Source organism: Cicer arietinum, chromosome 3 (genome assembly GCF_000331145.2).
Source record: "Cicer arietinum cultivar CDC Frontier isolate Library 1 chromosome 3, Cicar.CDCFrontier_v2.0, whole genome shotgun sequence".
Lineage (NCBI taxonomy): Eukaryota > Viridiplantae > Streptophyta > Magnoliopsida > Fabales > Fabaceae > Cicer > Cicer arietinum.
In genome coordinates this window covers 38,396,649-38,414,633 of record NC_021162.2, presented here as the reverse complement: position 1 = coordinate 38,414,633, position 17,985 = coordinate 38,396,649, and the positions used below count along the sequence as shown (strand labels likewise).

Genomic DNA, 17,985 nt, shown 5'->3' with positions numbered 1-17,985 from the left:
CTTTACAATTATTGTGGTAATCTGGGCTTTGCCCTCATATGAGAACCAGGATAGTCCTACCGGGTAGTACCCTAGAGATGGACACGTAGTTAGACATACTTGACCGGTGCTGTGTCAGAAAGATCTTGCGGGGCTCGTGGAGATCACCCGAGTTGTATAGTTTTTTGAAGCATGATTAGATTAGATGGTTGTATAGGGGATATATGTCTTTCTTTTGGTGGATGTATTTATTTCAATTTAGAAGACTGTACCTATACCTCATATTGTCAGCTAGATTTTTATTTTGATGGGTCCATGTACCACTTTTTGATGTGACGTGGGGGAGTTAAAATTCTTGGGGCAGTGCTTTTGTACAGGTGTCTGTCGAGAATACCCCAGGGGTATGAGCTATGTCTGATAGGCCTCATAGCGCCAGTGTATTTTGATGTTTAAATACTTTGGATTTTTATTTCAAAAACTATTTCGTTGCTTGTAAATATCTGTTGACTTTTGTCGTTATGTTACACTTAAATATTTTATCCAAAGGTATTTCTTTCCTTTATTTATGAAATTCGATTTCTGTTTGTTTTACAAAAAAACGGGTTGTTACAATTGAAATTCATTGTTTTTATGAATTTGTTTTAAAAAAAAAATATACTCGCGTTGTAATAGTTATACATATCATCAGCAATTCAATTAAGAATATAATTCTTATAATTATTCTCCCATGAGTCAATTCTCAAGCTTTCTTATCCTTCTCTGTTTGCCTCAAACTGAAACAGTTTATTGAAATCAGAGACAACACAACCAAATCCAGTAATCTCTTCGGTTGACATGGCATAAAGAAACGTCTTAAAATTGTTATCTTTGAGTTTTAGAAAACTATTTAAAAATAACAATTTATGCTACCGAAGATATTACTGGGTTGAGTCGCAGACTAAGTCGCTCTCTTTATGACATTTCGCGGCACTGCCCAAATTGTGCAAGGCAGACTATCAACCACGAAGTCCCCAGGATAAAACTGCCCAGATTCACTTTATCGGAGTTCCACTCCACCGATGAAAATCGTTCTAGAATTACACCCTCAACATGGCAGTTAAAGCCACTCTCAATATGACAATTAAAATCACTCTCAATATGGTACTATGACCATTCATAACTACGGCATAATAACCACTCAAAAAGATAAAAAAAAAAAAAAACAAATGGACTACAACGTAATAACCGGTCTAAAAACAACGAGACTACGACATAACAACCGCTCTACAAAACAAAAGGACTACGACATAACAACCGCTCTAAAAAACAAAAGGACTACGACATAACAACCGCTCAAAAAACCAAAGGGACTACGGCATAACAACCACTCTAAAAATCGAAGGAACAGAAAGAAAGGGGAGAAGTGGCTCAAAAATTAGGCGAGCAGAATATAAGAGGGATAAAAGAGAGAGTTGGGAAAAACATCCAACTTTGGTGTACTTTTCACAATAATTTGAAACTCATTATATAGTGATGGAATCAAACTCACATATGTTTTCTAAACAATGTGGGACTTTAGTATGTATAGAGTTGAAATGACACAAAATATGATAGTTTTCCATTGTGGAATTTAAAAAAAAATTATTTCCAATGTGGAACTTGAATTTTAAAAAACATGTTTCTTTCCACATGAATTTACAAAAAATATTTCTTTCTAATGTGGGACTTGAATTTTAAAACAAGTTTCTTTCCACTTAAATTTACAAAAAATATTTCTTTCCAATGTGGGACTTCAACACAATTTTAAATTCACACTATAACATACTTATGTTCCAATGGATTTTAAAGATGAATATTTTTTTTTTGCTTCTTTTTATGTAGTTGTTCGACACTTTGCCCAAATGTTAGTGTATTGGTGTAAGAGTTTTTCAATTTTTCTACTTACAAAACAATCCTTGGTTTTGTGTTGTGGATATTAGATTTGAAAAATGAATCAAAGTTACTCTTATTATTCTTGTTGAATGTCGTGATGGTAATGATGTTTATAAAATGATTTTTTAAGTTCTTGTAATGAAAATGAGTAATCATGAGTATTATTGGGTTTATAGCTATTGATGTTATTGTTGACGGTGAAAATGAATTTATTTTTGAAGTCGTTGAAAAAATAGTGGAATATATTGATATGTATGAGTTATTGTGATTCAAGACAGTACATGTTTTATATACAAGAAAAGTTAGTTTATGTTTTAATTTCAAAGAGTTGATGTTTATAGAAAGAAGTGGCTATGTCTTGGTTTCAAAAAAAAAATTGCGAGTTTTGATCATGAAAAGAGGTTTTAAAGTGTTATTTTCATGAACAAAATAATGATCTTAAGTTAAATTTTAAGTAAAATGTTTTCAAGACTTTACAAATATTTCACCAAAACTTTTAGATGTTTCTCGTATGAGATTTGATTATCCAAGATGATTTAAAAGAAAAGAATATGACGGAATTATTGTGGTATGTTTTAATTCAAAATTATTTCAGTAGTAGAAATTTGATGAGCTCTAAAGAAGTTAGAAAAAAAAAGTTTTTTTGTGATTTTTAATGATGATAAATATGAAATTTGGAGTCGTTTAAAGTTTAAAACCATACGAGTTGTTGTCTTTGATTATTTAAAGTTTTTAAATTATATTTGGAATTTGAAAATTTTGAAAAATTTAAAACAACTTTAATGAGTAAAATGGATCTTAATGGAGTTGTATAAACATACACAAAAATTTCAAAATATTGTTTAAATGTTTGTCTAAGTTGATTTTGTGATTAAGGTGTTAAAAGTTCTATTTTTTGAAATTTGGTGAAAACAAAGTTTTCATATTTATAGTTAGAACAAAAACAAAGTTTAGTCTTTTATTTTAAATTTCCAATTTTTATGAATAAATTTTACTTTGTGAAACAAACTTTCAAACTTTCTGATAGTGAGAACAATTTCATATTTAAAACTTAGAGTTCAAATCTTATATATCACAAAGGTTTGAACGAGAAATATTGACATCATGAACGAAGTTTCAATCTTGAGTTTTGAAGTTGAAAGTTTTTATTTTAATAGTAAAGATGTCAGCTTTATACTAAATTTTGAGGTTGAAGAAGTAATTAGGTGTTTTAAAAAAAAACAATGATTAATTATAATTTTAAATTTTGATATGTGGTTTTATTAAGAATAAAGATTTTAGTTGAAGACTTAAAAGAAAATTATGAACTTGAGAAATATTTTGTGTTGATTAGAAAATATGATTTTTGTGTGAAAGTTTGTATGCAAAGTATAGTTAATAAAGATTAAGGTTTGAAAAATGTCATATTGGAAGAATCATAATTTTGAATAGTTAGAATATTAGAACTTTTAGTATTTCAGTTTTTTCTTTTTTTAAGATTTTTTTTTTTGATACAAACCTTCTACTAGTTTTTTAAATATTAAAGTGTTGAAATTTATGAAGTTGATTGATAATTTAATCAAAATTTCAAACCCGACGAGTATGTTTGTCTTTGATTGATTTTGTTAATAAAATATTTTGTCTTATGTTGTTTAAGACAAAGATTTGAGTTGAATTTCAATAAGTTTGAAAAACAATTTTGAGATTTTCAATTTGTGGCACAAGTGTTTTGAAATTTTCTTTTGTCAAAGTACTTAACCAAAGTTTTTTTGAAGTTAGGGAACCTAAGAAAAAGGTCAAACCCTAATTGATTTGGATTTTTGCCGAACCTCAGATTCATTTGGGGGTTGGTTTAAAAACATATATTGATTAAGTCAATTGATTGGTTTAAGGTACAAGGAAATTGAGAGGTGTCGTTGGAATTTTCAGATTGATTATGTTGACGTAGTGTAAGTTGCTTGTATAATAAAGCATTGTCGAGGTAATGACACTTTCTAACGATATGTTATATGCTTGAATATAGTGTGTTTGTATGCATGTTCTTTGTGCCTGTGGTGAATAAATATGCACACGATTGTTTATGTATTTGATGTAATTACGTATTCATAACTGATAACATATGTGTTATGAATTTTATTGATGAGAATATGTCTTGAGTATGCTTTGTAAAAAAGTATTAAAAATTATTAGTATTTAATAAGTATTAAAAGGGGAGTCTTTTAATAGCTAAATTTATATAATGATTGATGCGAGAAAGTTAGAGTATGCTCATGTATTTCATAGTTAGTGGTGACCGTGATGGGCCATGAGGTGGTTCCATGAGTTGATTGGTCCATCTTATCCTTACCAATATTTTTGTCTGTGATAGACTGTACTCTGGTAAATCGTGATGATCTGTGATAAGTGGCACCTCAGTAATTAGTATTGGTCTATGAGATGTTGTACATTTATGATTTACGTCCCTCGATGAGGGTGTGGAAATTTTGGAATCATGTGCACTGGCTTATAAGCATTGCATTAGGGTGTTTTGTCACACGAGTCATATTTGTTATATAATGACATTTATATGCATGCTTGTTTATCAATTAATGTCATGCCAAGTTATGCTTTCGTGTTTTACTTTTCATATATATGTTGTTTTTAGATTGTGTCCCTCTACTATTATTGTGGATCAGACTTATGCCTCAGACTCTTAGAGTTTTGAGTTGTGCGGGAACTGCAATGACGTCGAAGACGTGATAGAGCGATGATTTGGATTGGCGATCGAAAGCAGTGAGGCTTGATCTCACTGGAGATCCTTAGTATCCAGTCATCCTAAGTCAGAGTTCAAGATCAACTTATAATTTTATTAAGGGTTTTTTTTTTATTTCTCCCTCCCTTATTGCAATATTGTTGTTGCAATGGAATTATGTATCTGAAGCGGTTGTGAATTTTTTTTAGTCAATGTGAATTGGTCGATTGTAAGTAAGTCAGTTGTGTCGAGTACGTTTTATATAGCACAACAATGATTCTAATCGTCATTTTTGGAAAAGAATTTTACGATTAAATATTTTACTTTGATTTAAATCAAAATACGATTATGAGTATTTTATCCATAAGTGTTTAGTTGTTTAAAAAAAATTAATTTCGCTGTTAAAAATCAGGGTAATACACTACTTCCAGACCTTTTAAAAAATTTAACGATCATTCAACTGTTGTCTTTATGGATAAGAACAACAAAAGTAAAAGTCGAAACAAACATATATCGAAGAGTTAAGATAAAATAGTGGTTATTGAGCATATTAACACTAATTTGGTGATCATTGATCTTTTGACTAAAGGCATGCTACTACTAAAATTCAAGGATCTTGTAGAGAAAATGGGGCTTGGTTCTACTTTATAATTGTATGTATACAATTTATAATAAAACTATTATATTTTGATATTTTTCTCATATTCATGCGCACTTTAGTTTTTGAGAAAATGTATGTCTTTTTTGGACCAAAAATAAATATTGAATTTATTCATTAAGTTTTATTGTCACATTAAGTGTAATACTTGAAAAGCTTAACATGATGATAATACTTGGTATTTCTTGAGGGAATTATAGAATTGAATCTTTTGGTTAATGAGTTGATTGTTTGAATTAAGTGGGAGAATGTAATGATTTACTATAAAAGTTATATTAAGTGATCCAAATTATTGGATATCTCTCTTAATGGTAGTGATTCATGACTTATGCATATGAAATCTCATAGCTTGAAGGTAGTGGATTCTTAGTTATGCATGAAGTAGCAATGTCGATTTACAAGGAAGGGGAGTTTGAATTGTAAATGTTCCTATTTAAAAATTTCCGAAAAACTTAAGGATTTAACTCAAGAATGATCTTGGTTAAGAAAACAGTAAATGGAGAATGTTCTTGGTTTTTACAAGAAAACGGAGAACGTTCTTGGTTAGCTTAAAAACACAAATTCAGTTTATGTTTTTAACTCAAATAATTAATCAGACTTAATAAATAAGAAGATAAGAGAAAGAATACCACACAAGGATGTATCCTGTTTCACCCAACTTGGGCTACGTCAAGGCCTCACATCTGTGAGTTTTTCCACTAAGGGTTCAAAACAAAGAACCTTATTGGTTTTACAACATCTAGTTCAGATCAACCTTGATATGTTACAAGCTCTATTTATTTCCACCCTAAAAAAGATTTAATCTATTCAAACTATACTAAACTCTTATAGTTTGAGGTTTACAATAATAATGAGATTGTTTTGATAGAATCTGAAATAACTCAACTCTTGTTTGAGATTCGATTCTTTACAAAGATTTCAGTACAATAATAACAAAGTATGATATATAATTAGAACTGAATCTTTCTTGAGAAAGTGAGAATTTCAAGTATGTGAATGTGAATGATTTGTGAGACTTGATAACACTTGAACTTCTGCAATTTCTCTGAGCATTGGCCTTTCGTTTATAGGCTTTTTGGAGCAATTAATAATGGCCAAAAGATTTGTTGGTAGTGCTCTGTCAGTTTTGACCAAAACCGATATATATGAATAAAAGTATTCTAGCCTTTGAATACCTTATGAAATCTGTTTGACTGGGCGTTTTTCTTCCTTCTTGATTAGATATTTCTTGTGTTTAATGGTCCTTCATACTTCAGATATATTTTTTGATGATTTTGCTTCGATCTTGGAGATTTGAATCTATCCAAAATAGTTTGGAGAATGATAATGAACTTCTGCAGAAATATGGAGATTTATATTGAACTTCTGTAGAATCGTTGAGATTGATAATCAATTTGGACTGTTAGTTTCTGAACTTTTCTGGAGATTGATGATCAATCTGGAGGTTCAATCTTGATCATTCTGGATGACTTCTTGATTAATTTGGATGTCTTGTACAAATCAAGATTGATTCACTTTCTTGATAGTTAAGTTGGAGAAGGTTCAAAGTTGTTTTAACTTGCTTGATTCATGACCTTTTATCTTGGCGATTCAAATTCCTTCTTTGATTAGAATGAATCCTACTTGATCATTGTCAAGTACTGATAATATTAGCATGAAATTCAGAGGCAAATTCTTCTTTGAACTAATGGAGAGTGATTGATCTTGATGCTGTGATGATCAGTCTTGATCCTGGAGAACATTCTCCCTTTTGTCCAGAATGTTCTTGTTTCTTTATCTGTTCAGTTTTTATCTGATTTCTTTTCTTTACTTGATTCCTATATCTTTGAATTAATTCACTCAAAAGTACAAGTTAAATTAACATAGCATTTTAGAATTATAACTAACATTCTTAATTAACTTTTGTTTATTTTCATCAAAACATTAATTTGAGAGTTTGTCTTAACAATGCATACGAAATATCATATCTTTCATGTACATTATGATAGTGACAATGAATTTTCAATTAATTTTTGATAAATAGGTTCTTGGTCCCTAAACTTCTCACCAAATTTTTATATACATCATCTATTATATGAGAATGAAAACTTAGAAGAACCAATTATTTTATCGATCAAATTTATTCCACATATTAATATTTTTATTTTGTTTTTTAATGAGATGTTAATAAATTTCTTTCAAAAAAAAGTTTTTTTTTTTTTTTTGTAAAGTATAGTGATTTAATTGAAGACGCTGCACTGTTTTTTCTTAAAACACCGTTGCGAATAAATTTGTGGCGACAAAAGAGAAAAATGCGGTTAAGAGAATTTTTTTTAATGATAAATTTACTCATAATTAACTCACAAAACTATCTAGATTTAAATCTGATACAATACGTCGAGAACTCCATTACATCTTTCTTTTATATGTATATACATTTGATTTCTTTTTATATATTTGATTTCTCACTTCCTTCATAATCAGTTAATATTATAGAAAAAATAATTTGTGAATAGCATCTAGAAACAAACGCATAATGATTGTGATAAAAAAAAAAACACAAAAGGAAAAATAAGTTGGACTTGATATCTTTATTAAATAATAAAAAAAAAAATACAATTGTTTCTGCGATCCTTTAACTTAATTTCATAAAACACTTTAGTCTGTTATCTTTTTCTTTTTATTTCGATTTGGTCCTTATTTTAATTTAATTCCAAAAATTCAAGAATATAAAGAATGAAACTATGAGTTTACTTTGAGTTATAAATTTGATGAAATTTGCATTATATGGAAGATGATAATTAATTTTATGAGTTTTGTTTGAAAATTTTGATAAATTTTTGTAAAAAAATGATAACATTGTTAGCATTTTAAAATATAAAAGATCAAATTGTTTACTTAAAATTAAATAAATGACCAAATCAGGAAGAAAAAAAAGATAAAAAACTGAAGTGTTATCTAAAATAAAGTTAAATGACCACATGAGCAATTATGCATAATAAAAATAATAAGAAATAAATTACTAAATTACTAAATTACTAAATTACTAAATTACTAAATTACTAAATTACTAAATTACCAAATTACCAAATTACTAAATTACTAACTTACTAAATTACTAAATTATTAAATTTCTAAATTACTAAATTACTAAATTTCTAAAATTATTTGATATCTTATTTAATATTTAAACAATTTCAAATGTCTCCTTTTTCTATTTTCATATTTTTACCCTTTATTTGTTTATAGACAAAATACAAAATATTTAAACAATTTCATAAGTTTAATTTTCATAATTTTCATGTTTTCTCATATTTTTTATCTTAAGTTATTATTTTTCTGTCAATTATATAGCCCTTTCCACTCACGAGTGCTAGTTCCATCCCTGCGAATTCACATATCCGTATCGTATGACACCCGCATTCTTACTATGTAATCGAACTTTATAGATATCAAGTATTAGTATTTCTTTTCTACAATGATAGTTACTCTCCAAATATTAATTAAATCACACAATTATTATTCTGTGCAATTAAAACTATGAATGTTACAATAGACATATAAAATAAAAGGTAAAATTGCAATTATAGAATTACAATAAAAATAGAAATTTTACTATAAAATAAAAGGTAAAATTGCAATTATAGAATTACAATAAAAATAGAAATTGTACTATTAAATTGGAAATAATAATAATAGGTAAATTCTTAAGTAAGTTTATTACAAACCACGTAATCCTGTGCACGTTCTAATGTAGAAAAATTAATAGAACCACCGCATTTAACTCCACGAACAGTGTTTCTAATGAAACGTGTATGGTATAATGTTATTTACTCATCAGACAATTTTTCTCCCTTATATATATTGATTGTTCAATGTATTATTTTTCTCTCTACTATTTCTCTTTAGTGCCACCCTTTTCCTACTAATTCTTCCTCTCCTGTCCTTCCTGCCCCTGTAGCTTGGGCTTAATTCAAATCTTGAAGAATAACATCATGAATAAGGTCACCATTGTTGGTAGTGGCAATTGGGGCAGTGTTGCGGCAAAGCTTATTGCCTCTAACACTCTCAAGCTCAGTTCCTTCCATGGTACGTACTTCTTCTTCTTCAATTAATGCATTCATTGTGAATTACTATTGCTTACTAATTTTTAATTGCTTCTTGTTTCTGTGAAAATATTATGTATATTTTATTACGAAAACAAAAAATAAATAAATGTGGTTGGTTCTTTACAATTTTTAACGGGGCGTGATTTCTACAAAAGAGTTGTCTCACGAAGGATTATGTCAATTTTTATTGGCCAATATCCCATGAATTCTTGTAAAACATCAATTGAATCGTGATTTTATCTTTTAAAACACTCACACGCCCATTTTCGTTCAATTAGTTGTGTTATCTTTCGTTCAATTAGTTGAAACAAACTTTCATATATACTATTTAGCAGTTAGCACTATTTATATTATGATGTTGAACATTGTGCATAAAGATACAAATATTTTGGAAAAATATAGCTTACGATAAATCATACATCTGTATATATATATTTTTTGATAATGTGACCATTATTTTAAATTTTCTTTTCCCAATTTAATGACATGTTTGGACTTTGGATATGTCATCAGATGAAGTGAGAATGTGGGTATTTGAGGAAACTTTACCAACTGGAGAGAAGCTCACAGAAGTCATCAACCAAACCAATGTAAGGACTAGCCATGCATTTCATTCCCATTGCATATGTAATATAAAATTTTCTTTTCAATGAAAAGTAATATTAGTTGTTCTTCACGGCAGGAAAATGTTAAATATCTCCCAGGAGTCAAGCTTGGTAAAAATGTAGTGGCAGATCCAGACCTCGAAAGCGCAGGTATATTTATACGTGACTTGTCGTATATTGTTACATTCAATTATTTTATATTTTCTCAAATTATTAATGGTGTTTATGTGGCAGTGCGTGTTTGAGTCAATGTTTCATGGTTTTTTATCATGCTTCCTTTTCCTGAATTCTATTTTCTGCTTTTTAAAATGTTATTCGGATTATTAAAACACAAACTTAAGCTAAAACAATTAAGATTTTAAATAGAGAAAAATTGACACAAAACACCATAGACATTTATTGTTGTTTACATTTACTTTTAAGAGAAATTTATGATCAAATTTGAATTGTTAACAATGCAGTTAAGGATGCAAACATGTTGGTATTTGTAACTCCACATCAATTCATGGAAGGAATATGCAAAAGGGTTGCAGGGAAAATAAGGACAGATGCAGAGGGAATTTCTCTAGTCAAAGGGATGGAGGTTAAGAAGGAAGGTCCATGCATGATCTCTACTTTAATCTCCAACCAACTGGGAATCAACTGCTCTGTGTTGATGGGAGCTAATATAGCAAATGAGGTAGCTATACAAAACTATACACTTGTTTAAAATGTACTGTAAATAAAAATAGGAATAAATCGTTTTTGTTCCGCAGTATGTTATTTAGTACAAAATATTGTAAATTAGCTGCTATTTTCCTGTTTGCGATTGACAATATTGTATAAATGAAATTGTCTATACCATATTGACCTTATACTATGTTTTATTGAACATCTTTTGATTAGATTGCAATGGAGAAATTTAGTGAGGCAACTGTGGGATACAGTCAAAACAAAGAAGCTGCAGAGAAATGGGTGCAGTTATTCAACACTCCTTATTTTAATGTGACATCTGTGAGTACATCATATCATTTTTTTATGAGATACAAAAATTTAAACAATTAAATTGATGTAATGAAAAATGACTCTGTTTATATAAACAATTTAATTAAACATTTATAAGGGAGATCGACAAATTAAACATTTTTATAAGGGAGATCGACAAATAATTAAACATTTATAAGGGAGATCGACAAATTTAAGGGAGATCGACAAATAATTAAGCATTTATAAGGGAGATTGACAAATTTAATTAAACATTTATATGGTAAGTATTAATGTATATAAATTATTTTTATAATAAAAGATAAAATAAATTCAAACTATTTTTATATATGTTATAATTGTTTTCGTAAGTTTTCCTAAAGAATTTATGTAAGTAAACTAAAAACAGCTTATAGACATGTCACAAGTTGTCTCCAAGATCGACAAATAATATCACAAATGTTTGTGCCAATAGATAAGCTAAACTAAGTCAATCCAAAGAGTATAAATGAATTTTCTCAGTGGAATCATCAATATAAAAAATAAACAATCATGATATAGTAATTTTGTTTTTGGTGTCCAATCTTGAGTACTTTTATATTGGTAAAATGTTTGAGATGCACTTTATGTTAATGATTTTTGCTTTATTATTTAATACAGGTTCAGGATGTTGAAGGGGTTGAAATGTGTGGAACCCTAAAAAATATAGTGGCCGTAGCTGCAGGTTTGTAGCACATTATCTTCACTTTATTCTTTACCTTCCTCTCTTTTATAGTTTTTGTGAATGATTAAGATATTGCACAACAAATTGGACAGGTTTTGTTGATGGTTTGGAGATGGGAAATAACACAAAAGTAAGCTTCTAAAAATCATATTGAGGAAAACCCTTTAATTTCTTACCCTTCATTTTTGTTTCTTATTGTTGGCTATCTACTATGCTTAGGCTGCAATCATGAGAATTGGTCTCAAAGAGATGATAGCATTTTCAAGGCTGTTGTTTCCGTCTGTTAAGGACAGTACGTTTTTTGAGAGCTGTGGTGTAGCTGACCTTATCACAACATGCAGTAAGGACAATGATTTACATAATCCTCCATTTTTTTTCATTGGTTATCTTGGTTTTAATAAAACCAATATTGTTAAAAACGATTTGTTAAAAGTCTCTTGTACTATAGTGCCGCTATAACTACTATTTGACAATACAGTTTACCAACATAGTGTATCACATAACAACAACAATTTGTTTAAGTTTTACTATAATATAGCCGCTATTTCAAACACTTACTAAAAAATACAATGTTATTTGTTGAAGTGGGTGGAAGAAATAGGAAAGTTGCTGAGGCTTATGCCAAAAATGGAGGGAAGAGGTTTGTTTTTCTCTCTTTTGTGCAAACTACTTTTGGGTGAATAAAAGGAAATGTTGTTGATGTAATTCTATTTAAATTTTGTGTTTCTTTTCTGTACAGATCTTTTGAAGAACTTGAAGCAGAAATTCTTAGAGGTCAGAAATTGCAGGTACATACATTAAACCTATTGTGAGAAACATTAAGAGCTTTTATATTTTTGCTGCTAATCACTGTATCACCAGGTGTTGACCCACTTATACTATTTAGAGGTTTGAAAAATTTACATTCAAGCGATGTTGGGAATTGGGACACAATAAATACCATCACACTGCGTAACTAAACATCCACTAAATAAATTACTCTTACATTTCTTGGCAACAGATTCAAATGTGTACATTTCTAAATAATTTTGATAAATACAAAGAGTAGAAAGAAAGTAATATTGATTCAATTAATGTATCCTCATTCATCTAACTTTCTTGCATGAAGGGTGTATTAACTGCAAAAGAGGTTTACGAGGTTCTAACCGCTCGTGGATGGGTAGAGTTGTTTCCTCTCTTCAGAGCAGTCTATGAAATCAGCACAGGTGTCCAACCACCATCAGCAATAGTTGAATTCAGCAATAACAAACCCAGGTACTCTTGAAGACTAAGTAAAATATTTTTTTTTCTTGTTGAAGAAGTATGAGGTGCAATTTACAGTTCTAAACTTTAATTACAGCTCCCACCATAGACAAAGCATGCTGTAATTGTGCATTAATAATCATTGGTGGAAACCTTGAAGATCGTGGCAACTCGGCTTCATTTCCGTAGTTGAAGATCGGAGATAGCTGTTTTCTTTGAAGGGAAAGGAAATCAATCCTTGATGTTCAATCCAAAACACACATTTACTATCGGATGCAGTAGACTTTAGATACAGGAAAGAGTAATTTGAATACACTTCCCATTTTTGATATATTTTAAACATTTTATTTGTTTTGATCCCCAAAGTAGAGCAATTGCTTTGAGATTGTGTATGGTAGGACTTCCTTCCATAAAATAAAATTCATTTACATTATTGTCTTTTATTATATTTCTTTCTCCTATTTATCCCTTTTCTTTTTTCTTAGACACATATATAGGTCCAAAAAAATTTAATTTATTCACCGGTTGGTGTCTTTTGAGTTTAATCCTAACAAACTTTAAATGCAATCCCCTACAAAGTAGCGTCGATATCTCTCATCGAAGGCAAATTTTAGTGTGCAACACGTGTCCGTTTCTGACATCAACATGACGCTACTACCTTGATTACTTTCTTTTGAATAAAAGAAAATGAGAAATATATGGTGAAACTGTGTGTCTGAACTACAACACGGAGTCAGTTTTATATAGGTTCAAGGCAATACATACAAAAATAAGTACGGAGATATTATCCCTATTTTCATGATATGTAATAAATATAAATATATTTTCAACACTCCCCCTCAAGCTGGAGCATATAATCATATGCACCAAGCTTGTTACATATATAATTGATTTGAGGACCTCTCAGGGACTTAGTGAATACATCTGTCAATTGATCATTGGAATTAACAAAGCTAGTGACAATCTATCTCAATATGTTTGATCCTCTCATGAAAAATCGGATTAGAGGCAATGTGCAATGCTGCTTGATTATCACAGATTAATGTCATTTGTGTTGCCTCTTCAAATTGAAACTCTTTGAGTAACTGTTTCGACCAAATCTGCTCACAGGTCACTATAAATCCATAACTCTGTATTCAGCTTCACCGCTAGATCATGCAACTACACTTTGTTTCTTACTCTTCCAAGATATTAAGTTTCCTTCAACAAGTACACAATACCCATAAGTAGATCACCTATCAATAGGTGAGTCTGTCAAATCGACATTTAAATAACCAACTATCTGAGTATGTCCTCTGTTTTCATAAATTAGACATTTTTTTGGAGAACATTTAATGTATTTCAAGATTTGTACCACAACATCTCAATGTTCTTGACACAAAGAGTTTAAGAATTGGCTTATCACACTGACTGCAAAAGAATTGTCTGGACGAATGACTGTGAGGTAGTTTAATTTACCAACAAATCTTTTGCATCTCCTTGAATCAGAAAATGGCTCCCTGTGATTAGGTAGAAATTTGACATTTAGATCCATATGAGTGTCAACCGGCTTGGCATTCAATAAACATAACATGTCTCTTCAAGAATATCCATGACATATTTTCTTTGTGAAATTACTAAGTTGCCCTTAGATTGGGTCATCTCAATACTCAATAAGTAGCAGAGCTTGCCAAGATCTTTATTTTAAAACTCATGAGATAAATGTTGTTTCAATTGGAGTATGTCTTGTTGATCACTATCAATTATGACAATATCATCTACATAGACAATCAAGTAAATGCATCATTGGGTTGAGTGGCGATAGAAAAGAGAATGATCAACTTCACTTCAAATCATACCAAATTGAGGAGACTATTTAAGAATATAGAGAGACGTCTCATGTCGACAAACCATGGTAGAGGACTCCCCCTGAGCAACAAACCCAAGTGGTTGCTCCATATACACTTCTTCGTCAAGGTCACCATGCAAAAAAAAACATTTTTAATGTCATGTTGGTGCAGAGACCAATGTCTGATGGCTGCAATAGAGAGGAGCAGTCTTTCCATATAGGAACCAATTCCTAGGTTCCACTACTCTAAAGTGTACACATCTCATCAATCATTGCTTGTCTCTACTCTGGGTGGGAGAAAGTTTCACCTGGAGAATTAGGAATAGAAACAAAAGATAGGGAAGACAAACAAGTATAATGCAAATGGGAAAGACGATGGTAACTCAAACCAATGTAATGAGGGGATGGATTACGAGTAGGACGTATACCTTTAAGAATAGCAATAAGAATATCAAGGGTCGGATCCGATAAAGAAGGAGGTGGCGGCGAATGAGCGTTTGGAATGACCTCGGTATCAAGAACGGGTGTAGGGACATGTACAATCGATGATGGTTGACGACGACGATATGTCTGAAGAGATTGTACAGTTGGAGGATCCACAAGAGGAGTCTCAAGTGGGACAACTGGAGGGGCCACCGGAGGTGTAAGACCCTGAATTTTTTAAACTCTAATTTGTGAAATTTTAGTGTATTTTGTGTTGAATTGCTTAGGCCTTTAGCCCAATTTTTATTTTATGAATTAAGTACCAAAGATATATTTTGTTAGAGTTAGTAATACATTTAAAATATAGGTATATATATTTTTTGAGAACTGCTTAAAATTATTTATTAGAGTATAATTTAATTAAGTTATGAAAAAATTTATTACCGATCAAAATTTAAAAAATGTCACTTGTTACTGATAAATTCACATGTCACTTGAGCTGCAACGAAAGTATATATTTTTATTAAATTAGATTGAGAAGTGAGTGATATGATCCTTTTTCACTTTTCCCTTCAACTTCTTCCTTGTTACATTTCTTTTGTTTTCTTTCTGTTTCAAAAAAAAGTGTTAGGAAGGAAAGTTGTTCATATCTACAAGGTGGTGCTTGTGAACTAATTTATTTGAGATGAAACACTTACTTCTTCCTCCTTTTGTCTTAAATTCGTAAATTTTATATAGTGGGGGGTATGAATGAAATTTTTTAGTTCTTATCAAATCCTTTATTGTTGTGTAGTTGTTGTTGTTGATGATTTTATTAGTAATGGTTAAAAAAATTGATTTTTGATGTGTTTGAGTTGCGTAATGAGTTATTTTCAAAAAAATGAGTTTGAACTGAAGTTGAAATTTTACAACAAAAAAAAAAATTAGAGTTTGTTAAAGTTGTTAAAAAGTTCAAATTTTAACTAAGTTAAAGAGTTTGAGCAAAAAAGTTAGATTGAAATTAAAATGTTTAGAGTTAAAAATGTTACTCTTTTAATTACTTTTGGACTGAGTTTAAAAAGAAAAAGTTTAGATTACTTTATTAGCTCAAATTTTTTGTGCTTTAATAATCGAGTGTGTGTATGTTTGATTTGTAAAATATTCGTTTTATTTAGTTTTAACTAAATAATGTAGATTATTTGGTTTTAAAAGTTTGGTGTGTGAAAAATATATAATTTTGGAATTTTGTGGTGGGAGGATAATTTTTTGTTGTGAAAAAATTGTTATAAATATTTATGTTTATGTAGTTAGCTCCTTGGTGGGTGGATACTTTTAACCTTGTATATGTATACTTTCAATTTTTAGAAAAGTTTGCATCATTTTAATTAAAGTTTTAAGTTTATTAAGTAAAGGTTAAAGTTTGGAGTAATAAATTCTTTTTTAAAAAAGGTCAAAGTTTCATGAATTAAAATACAAACTTTGTTGAAAAATATATATTTTGAAAATGATGAAAATATTTCAAAGAGTTAGAACTTTGAAAATTAGAAAAAAAAAATATTCATTCATATTTGTTTTGTGCGAGTATGTTGTTATGAGGTAAATACTTTGATTGAACTTTTAGTCTTTTAAAAAAAATGTAGTGGATCAAACTTGTAGTTATTTGAAGAAAAAAAATAAGTTATGTCAAATTTGAGAAAAATTTGTGGTTGTCTGGAAATTTTTTAGAATAATAATTTAAAACGTTTCGAAAAATTGTTAGTGAATTCACTGAAAAATTAAAGGATGTTAATTTATAAAAATATGTTTTATATGTTGAAAAGTGTTGTGGTTAATAATACTATTGGTCCTTACTTGTAAACTTTTTTAGTAAAATAGACTCTAAGGGGGTTATGAGTAAGAAAGGATTTGTAAGGTAGTTAAAGTATAAGGGATTAATTTGACTAAGTCAACACTATTTGATTAAAGGTGTCGACACGAACGAGATTTTTCGTTGTATTTGATTGTGGTAGTAATAACCGTTGAAAAAACTATAACTAAGATAAGGGCTCTTTCTAAATTTTTATTTTGCACATAGGGACCTTATATGTTTGATTTATGTGATGATTAATATTGATGTGATGATGCATTTTTGAGTGATAATACGTGTTACTATATGTTATGAATTTTATTGAGGATAATATGTCTTGAGTATCCTCAGTGAAAAATATGAAAAATTATTAGTGTGTAATGAATATTAAAAGGGAAGTCTTTTAATAGCTACATTTACATAATGAATGTTATGAAAAAGTCAGAGTATGCTCATGCATTTCATAATTAGCGGTGACCGTGATGGGCCACAGAGTTAGTGGTGACCGTAATGGGCCACGAAGTTAGTGGTGACCGTGATGGGCCACATGATGGTTTCTTGTGTTGATTGGTCCATCTTATTCTTACGAAGATTTATTTGTTGCGTAGGTCCGTGATAGATTATACTCTAGTAAATCGTGTTGATTTGTGATAGGTAGCACATTGGTAATTAGTACTAGTCTGTGAGAGGCGGTACATTTATGATTTATTCCCCTCAAGGAGGGTTTGGAAATTTCGTGTAACACCCCGATTTTCAAAGCGAGGGTGTATTTTTTTTTTCAAAAGAAATTAAAATAAAACAGAGAAATAAATAAGGAAATATTTTTGGATAAATAATTGAGTCATTATAATTTACAAGCAGCGGAAAAGTTTATCCAAATATGAATCCAAAGTATTTACACATCAACAAATGATACATGGAACCCGTTCAAATAAGATGTCATACTGACAATATTAGTAAAGGTACAGTTTTCCAGTTCAAAATAACGTAATCCAAAAAAACATATGTTCCCTCTATGTCATCCTAATC

The 17,985-nt window shown here is 29.8% G+C and overlaps 1 protein-coding gene across 1 annotated transcript; it reads left to right on the top strand.

Moving 5' to 3' along the window:
- The first annotated feature begins 9,125 nt into the window (after positions 1-9,125).
- Positions 9,126-13,323, top strand: LOC101507906 (glycerol-3-phosphate dehydrogenase [NAD(+)]-like). Its single transcript, XM_004516070.3, has 12 exons — positions 9,126-9,326; positions 9,860-9,936; positions 10,029-10,101; positions 10,413-10,630; positions 10,837-10,944; positions 11,575-11,638; positions 11,731-11,768; positions 11,858-11,978; positions 12,224-12,278; positions 12,378-12,426; positions 12,747-12,892; positions 12,978-13,323. The coding sequence occupies exons 1-12, from the start codon at positions 9,233-9,235 to the stop codon at positions 13,003-13,005; spliced, it is 1,071 nt and encodes a 356-aa protein (XP_004516127.1). The 5' UTR covers positions 9,126-9,232; the 3' UTR covers positions 13,006-13,323.
- The last annotated feature ends 4,662 nt before the right edge of the window (positions 13,324-17,985 follow it).

Coding starts and splice junctions, on each gene's coding strand:
- LOC101507906 (XM_004516070.3), top strand. CDS start 9,233: ATGAATAAGGTCACCATTGTTGGTAGTGGCAATTGGGGCAGTGTTGCG. Junction 11,769..11,857: donor AGATGGGAAATAACACAAAA/GTAAGCTTCTAA, acceptor TACTATGCTTAG/GCTGCAATCATGAGAATTGG. Junction 12,279..12,377: donor GCCAAAAATGGAGGGAAGAG/GTTTGTTTTTCT, acceptor TTTTCTGTACAG/ATCTTTTGAAGAACTTGAAG.